This window comes from Labrus bergylta, chromosome 9, assembly GCF_963930695.1.
Source record: "Labrus bergylta chromosome 9, fLabBer1.1, whole genome shotgun sequence".
NCBI classification, from domain to species: Eukaryota; Metazoa; Chordata; class Actinopteri; order Labriformes; family Labridae; genus Labrus; species Labrus bergylta.
In genome coordinates this window covers 10,877,596-10,884,491 of record NC_089203.1, presented here as the reverse complement: position 1 = coordinate 10,884,491, position 6,896 = coordinate 10,877,596, and the positions used below count along the sequence as shown (strand labels likewise).

The 6,896-nt window shown below is 39.1% G+C and overlaps 1 protein-coding gene across 2 annotated transcripts; it reads right to left on the bottom strand.

Annotated features, from left to right (window-relative positions):
- Nucleotides 1-29: 29 nt before the first annotated feature.
- On the bottom strand, nucleotides 30-6,535 carry LOC109988091 (platelet-derived growth factor receptor-like protein). 2 transcript variants are annotated; one of them, XM_029278377.2, is made up of 8 exons: nucleotides 6,319-6,535; nucleotides 6,097-6,148; nucleotides 5,731-5,897; nucleotides 3,584-3,726; nucleotides 3,306-3,457; nucleotides 2,869-3,162; nucleotides 1,815-1,954; nucleotides 30-561 (listed from the first exon to the last, which is right to left on the bottom strand). In XM_029278377.2, exons 1-8 carry the CDS (start codon nucleotides 6,343-6,345, stop codon nucleotides 337-339), a joined length of 1,200 nt encoding a protein of 399 aa, XP_029134210.2. In that variant the 5' UTR covers nucleotides 6,346-6,535; the 3' UTR covers nucleotides 30-336. The 2 variants fall into 2 exon arrangements, with proteins under 2 accessions (XP_029134210.2, XP_020495103.2); XM_020639447.3 differs by having other exon boundaries at nucleotides 6,097-6,238; nucleotides 6,352-6,534.
- Nucleotides 6,536-6,896: the final 361 nt, after the last annotated feature.

Genomic DNA, 6,896 nt, shown 5'->3' with positions numbered 1-6,896 from the left:
CATAGAAAAATAAACAATTATTTCATAACTTTGTTTTATTGTATTTTTATTGTCTACATCAACATCTTTGGCAGGGTCCGGCACAAAAAGAACTCATTAGAAAAAGCAAGAACTATCCTATAAAAAACATATAATACACAAGCTTGATGCACATTACTTAATATACATTCATCTACACAACAGAATCTCTATTATCATTTTATGTTTCCATGACTCAGACTGACAGAAGATAGGTTCTGTAACTGTCACTCATAACATGCTGTTTAATACGGCGACAATGCAAGCTATTGCACCTGACCCCCCACCCCACCAACCCCTTATTTCCCCTCAGTATTATCATTTAGTTTTGTTGGTTAGTGGTTTCTTAGGTTTGACCTTTGGGACCACTTTAACTGTGGTGGACACTGATTTAGCTCCTTGCAGGTTCTGGGCGGTACAGGTGTACATTCCCTCGTCCACGTCCCTCGCTTCATCCACTAGGAGGACAGATTTAGACTGCTGTCGGGCCGATCCTCCAGCCACTGGACTGATGTTCTCCTGTGTGTACAGAGGCCTCCCAATCTGCAACCAGCACAGGAGTTTGGTTCAATTAAAAACCAGAATCATATACAGCACGAGCGATGTTGAGCTTTTATGTTGAGTCATTGATAAATAGTTATAGGCCTGGATCCTCAGCAGTTCATAGGTTGTAAAATACAAACAAACCAACTTATATATATATATATATATATAACAAATAATGTTTTCAAAGCCCCAGTGTTATGGCATGTGTTATTCAATTAATTGAATTCAATTCAGCCTTCTGTTGAGAGGAGGTATGAGATGAATAATGAGGTGTAGAGAGATAGAGGAAGTGCATCAATACCAAATATATTTAGCTGAGTTTTTTGCAGGTGGAATTTCAGGTAAAAGTAAGAGTTGATAATATGGTAAACATGGGAGGAGAGTTTACTGAAATATAATATGTGTATGTCTAAACTTGAAGCCATGGGGGTCTGTGTTGGCAGACTAATAGAATACATGGTTGCCTTAGTATTGCTGACTAAGAAAAATCAAACATTTACTGAAACGAATACAGGGCCCACCTGATGCTCCATAGCTTGACTTTTTATTATGACCCTATAGTTGTGCTCCTTACTGTCTTCTTGGAGAGGGTTTCTAACTGTATTAGCAGTGACCCACAGTACAAAGCTAACACCTAGTTCATTGAATGTATAATTCATTAACTGTAATCTCTGTTTGAACTACCTGTAGTCGTAAGCTTGTTTTAAATATTTGTATCTTTATGTTCATCTAACAGTGTCACAGAAGTTGTCATTCTGGGCCTAACATTTTATAAATATTGCCCTTTGGGATTTTCTTTCTGCCTCTCTAAAATCCTCTAATTGCATAGTCCAGTGTGTCAAAGGCAGGGATGAGCTCTAAACCAAGGTAACCAAACTTTAGGAGTTGCCACAGATGGTGGTAAATTTAATAGTGGTCAAGGGTTATCAAGTTAGTCGTATAAGGCCCAGTTTATTAAGTAGGGGTTGAACTACAACCTGTTTTAACCAGTGGAGGAGAGCTAATGATATAGAGAATGCTCATTTACGTTCCTATCAACAGCTCTCGCAGTAACTTTGTTGAAACAGCATGAAGACAGCTGGTAGCAGTTTTTAATGGAAGAAATGATTTCAATGAGAAAGCCAATGGAGAAGTGTTTGGTTTGCATGCTCGTCTTTCGAGTGAGGCAATTGAGTCACAAATAAAGCTACAGTATTGACTGACCAGAGTGAGTGAACAAACTGTTCGTTCACTCTTCCAAAGAGTCTGACCTGTTGTCCTGGGTATTCCCAGATGAACTCAACGCCCACGTCCTGCTCTCCAATCACAGAGCAGCTGACCTGCAAATTGTCCCCCACACCCACCGACCCTGATGAGGCCTGGATCACTGGAGCAGGAGGAGCCATGGGATCTGAAATAGAGATTACAGGTGAATTATACTTTTTAATAATTTCAAAGTGACTCTTTTTTTCTTGTGCAATTTAAAGTATGCATATGAAGGAGGTATGGACTACTGCCCTCTTCGAGTATTAAAGTGGTAGACCAGCCAACAGTGATAACACAAAGTGTCACATCTAGAGCAGTTTTTAATAAATATATACTTTGCAAAGTCTATAAAATTGTGTGTAACAAAAGTGCAACCAAAATGCTATCTTCCCGGGAAATAAATTGCTTTTGATTTTTCTGTTGAAAGTGGAAGATGTGGTTGCAGTCTAACTACTAATCCTAAATGAAACTGAATTAGCATCTTAAAATAGAAGTGCTGAATTAGGTTGGATAGTTAGTTTAAGTTTAAGTGCTCAGGGAAACTGAAACAGTATAAAAATGGTTGAAGATTGACCTAAAAAAGTGTTAATGTCAAATATTTAAATGCAATATTAAAATGACTAGAAAGTCATTTCTCTCCACTTGAGAGAAATGAATGCCAGTAGTGCATAAAGAAACAACAACCAGTTCAACTTTTAGCAGCTGTAAGTATTATTGTTTAGTTGTTTTTACAGGTAGCTTGAAAACCTTGGACTTGAAAGGATTTGTAGTGAATGTCAAAGAGTAAGCTTTGCTATGATTACAATGTAGATGTTCTGAGCCTACAAATGGTTGGTCTGTTTGACTGTTATACTCGTGGGAGGGGAAAACATGCTATTTTACTCAGTTGTCATCCAGAATAGTAAGTTTTCACTCCTGCATGTAAGATGGGCAGACTGCAGTCTCTAAATGGTTTGATCCTCTATAACTATATGGTGCTGGTTTATGTCTAATGCCAAGAGAGGCTTTGACGCAGAATAATAAAAGACAACGACGGGATAACTTATTGGAGGCACTCACAGTTGACATAAATAAGCATGTATTTGGTGGAGCTCTGCCTCAAGTTGCCCAGACTGGCAACACAGAACAAGGCTCCTGCGTGATAAGGCCGAGGTCGATGAATGGTCATGCCCTTCCTCACATTAAAGGAGATCTCCGTTCCATCCACTGCCACCTCCGCTGGTGGAAACTCCCTGTGCAGAGTTACTTTAGCCTCAGGTGATGTCACCTGGCAGGGGAGGACTGTTGGCCAGTTAGATCTCAGCTGAATTACCTCGTAGTAATCAGATGAAGGAACAAACAGTTCATGTGGGTCTGATTGGCACAGGGAGAAGATATGGCAGATTGATGATAAGATAAGTGAACGTAAAAAGGCTTTCTATCAAGCTTATGGCAATATAAAACTTGTGATTCTGAGAAGTGTGTGTGTAAGCATCAATAAAATGTGTTCACTGTACCGGGAAAGAAGACAAAGACTTTATTGGCTTTTTGATACTCCTTCCTGCAGTCTGTGTCTTCACAGTACATAGGAAAACATGTGTACTCCCCTGTGTCTGCACCAGTAGTGTTGACTAAAGTCAGGACACCATATCTCTCCTGTTGGACAATTCTGCAGAGCCAAAGCAGGAAAGTTTCAAAGAACATATAACATATTGACTTTCCAACAGATCGTGTAAATCTGAAGACTTGAGAAACACATCATGTATTATAAAGATCAATAGACCGTGGAGTTTACCTTAGCCTTCCATCATCATCCTCCTCCAGGTACGAGGGGACGCTCCACTGCACAGGTTTGCCTCTGCACCTCAGCTCCAGAGTGTCTCCTGACTGCACACTGATGGTCTCGCCGACCCTCTTAAACTTCCCTCTGTTTAGCACCTTAAAACATCAGATACATGATTATGCAGTTGTGTATAGAAAAAATCATCAAAGCCACCTCGGCAGTGCTCAGGAAGTGAACTGGCACCTCTCCAGCTACCAGACCAATTTCCAGATTTGGTCAGCACTGGGACTTGAACCGTCGACTCCCTGCAACACAAGTCCTTACAGACTGAGCTACTGCGTCACATTAAGTTGTGTGTGTGATAACAAAAGAGGATGGAAGCAGCAGATTGTTTTTTATATTTTAAGTTCAAGCATGTTGGATCTTATTTAGGAGGGAAGTGATGAGTTACATTTTTTTATCTTTAATAAGGAAACAAATAAATCCAATGTCCATTACATAATAAGCTTATGTGTTACATTGTATAATTGTAGCTGGAATTTATAATGTTTTCAAAGCCCCAGTGTTATGGCATGTGTTATTCAATTAAACTAATTTGTTGCCACACAGTTATAGTTACTTAACCATACCAAATCTGAATTTATTTTATTGCCTGTCACTTAGTAATTCAGCCTTCTGTTGAGAGGAGGTATGAGATGAATAATGAGGTGTAGAGAGATAGAGGAAGTGCATCGATACCAAATATATTTAGCTGAGTTTTTTGCAGGTGGAATTTCAGGTAAAAGTAAGAGTTGATAATATGGTAAACATGGGAGGAGAGTTTACTGAAATATAATATGTGTATGTCTAAACTTGAAGCCATGGGGGTCTGTGTTGGCAGACTAATAGAATACATGGTTGCCTTAGTATTGCTGACTAAGAAAAATCAAACATTTACTGAAACGACTACAGCACCCACCTGATGCTCCATAGCTTGACTTTTTATTATGACCCTATAGTTGTGCTCCTTACTGTCTTCTTGGAGAGGGTTTCTAACTGTATTAGCAGTGACCCACAGTACAAAGCTAACACCTAGTTCATTGAATGTATAATTCATTAACTGTAATCTCTGTTTGAACTACCTGTAGTCGTAAGCTTGTTTTAAATATTTGTATCTTTATGTTTATCTAACAGTGTCACAGAAGTTGTCATTCTGGGTCTAACATTTTATAAATATTGCCCTTTGGGATTTTCTTTCTGCCTCTCTAAAATCCTCTAATTGTATAGTCCAGTGTGTCAAAGGCAGGGATGAGCTTTAAACCAAGGTAACCAAACTTTAGGAGTTGCCACAGATGGTGGTAAATTTAATAGTGGTCAAGGGTTATCAAGTTAGTCGTATAAGGCCCAGTTTATTAAGTAGGGGTTGAACTACAACCTGTTTTAACCAGTGGAGCAGAGCTAATGATATAGAGAATGCTCATTTACATTCCTATCAACAGCTCTCGCAGTAACTTTGTTGAAACAGCATGAAGACAGCTGGTAGAGGTTTTTAATGGAAGAAATGATTTCAATGAGAAAAGAAAGGCAAATAGAAAGAAAATGGTCAAATTCTGGTAGACGCTTCATTCCATTAACGTATGGCAATTATCTTAATGAAGGGAGACATTTCTAGCCTAATTAATCTTACAAAAAACTAAGAGTAAAGTCCAGAAGTATCACACACCATGCTCCCCCATTTCTCTTGAATTTTTGTTCTTGGCTAACACTTAAATATCACTATTGTTGTTTCTCTTGTATTGTATCTCTGTTAAGAAGAGACGAGAGATAGAAGGGTTTAGTGTTGAATACAATTCTTGAGAAGTGACAGCCATAGATATTAAAGAAGCTCAAAGGCCCGTCTTATCTGTACTTTTAATTATTTTTTATGGAGTCATTGCCAATAGATCAAGGGTGGCTGATAAGCCAATGGAGAAGTGTTTGGTTTGCATGCTCGTCTTTTAAGTGGGGCAATTGAGTCACAAATAAAGCTACAGTATTGACTGACCAGAGTGATTGATTCTTAAGTGTTTGAAGATAAGGAGGATTTCATTTTGGAGAATAGTCAGTGGAGTCTTAAGTGCAGGGATGAATATTCCTGCAACATATCCTGTAACATATCAAATTTTAATTATGGTCAGTACCTGTGTGAGTACAGTCTGTGCTGGGGCTGCAGGAGAAGCTTTGATCTTAGGTTTGCCTGTTGCTGCTCTTGGTCCTTTATCTGTGGATTTCCCGAGTTTGGGTTTGTTTTGCTTTGGCCTCCTCCCTGGAGTGGTCTGCTTTTGCTGGGCATCTTTTTGACAGTAAGCTACACAGTGTACAGAGCACATGATGACACATAGATTATTACAAATAGAGATATGGTTAAATGTTTACTGCTTTGACAAGTTAAAGAAGGAACATAAGAAGGAACATAAGAATGTTCTTAAGAATGGATTACACCAATATTGCTAATTCTAGGAACACTTGTTTACAGAACTCCTCAGCAAGTGAATAAAATCACTTACCTAACTCGAAGATTAGGCCACAAATAAGGAGAGCGCTCAACCTCAGCCTCCACTGTGACCCAAACATTTTCACAAATAGAAGGATAAATCACTGGAGTATTACAACAGTTTGGGGATTGTACGTTCATGCACAGAGAACAAACTGCAGAAACCAGTAAGAGGCAAAGAAAGAGAGAGAAGAGTTAGGGGCAGAGCTTGCCAAGTGAGCGGTCAACTGTTTACCACAAATTCCTCCTCTGTGAGCGGCATTAGTACCTCAAATTCCTCCAGACTGGCTCAATGGAGGCTTTCAAACCTGTCCGGACCAATGAGGGTCCAGACATGAAGGCCTCTCCATGTGGAATCACACAGCCATGTTTGCTTAGCTGCTGGACTGGGAGTGTGCTTGCAGTGTGAGTCTGGTCCCGAAAGGAACACCATGCAGCCCAGACGAAGCCTGTGGCGTTGTTATTACAGGCATTTGGTGCCCAATAAACCTTCTGTCGCTCATTAACTGACTGACTGCCCTCAGGTCAAGCCAATCACAATCCTGAGCAGCTTTATATGAACATAAAATGAAGAAGGTCATGCATTAAAAATGCTTTATTTACTGGTAATCTAACTTTTGACTTCCCTTTGGAGATTTATCAATACATATAAATATTGAATATTAAATATTCTTAATTTTCATGTGCTGATTCAAACAGCCTCTTTGCCCTGTTAGAGACTGACATGAACATCAATACTTTTGTGTCAAACAAATCTGTGCAAACATAATGTGAAAATCCAACAACTTAAAATAGTTTATTTTTCTTTTCTTT

What these genes read in the sequence shown, in the direction of transcription:
- LOC109988091 (XM_029278377.2), bottom strand. Translation starts at nt 6,345, where the DNA reads ATGCCGCTCACAGAGGAGGAATTTGTG. An exon ending in TGGCCTAATCTTCGAGTTAG is followed by an intron (nt 5,898 to 6,096) that starts GTAAGTGATTTT and finishes TACACTGTGTAG; the next exon opens with CTTACTGTCAAAAAGATGCC. An exon ending in AGTCTTTGTCTTCTTTCCCG is followed by an intron (nt 3,163 to 3,305) that starts GTACAGTGAACA and finishes TGTGCCAATCAG; the next exon opens with ACCCACATGAACTGTTTGTT.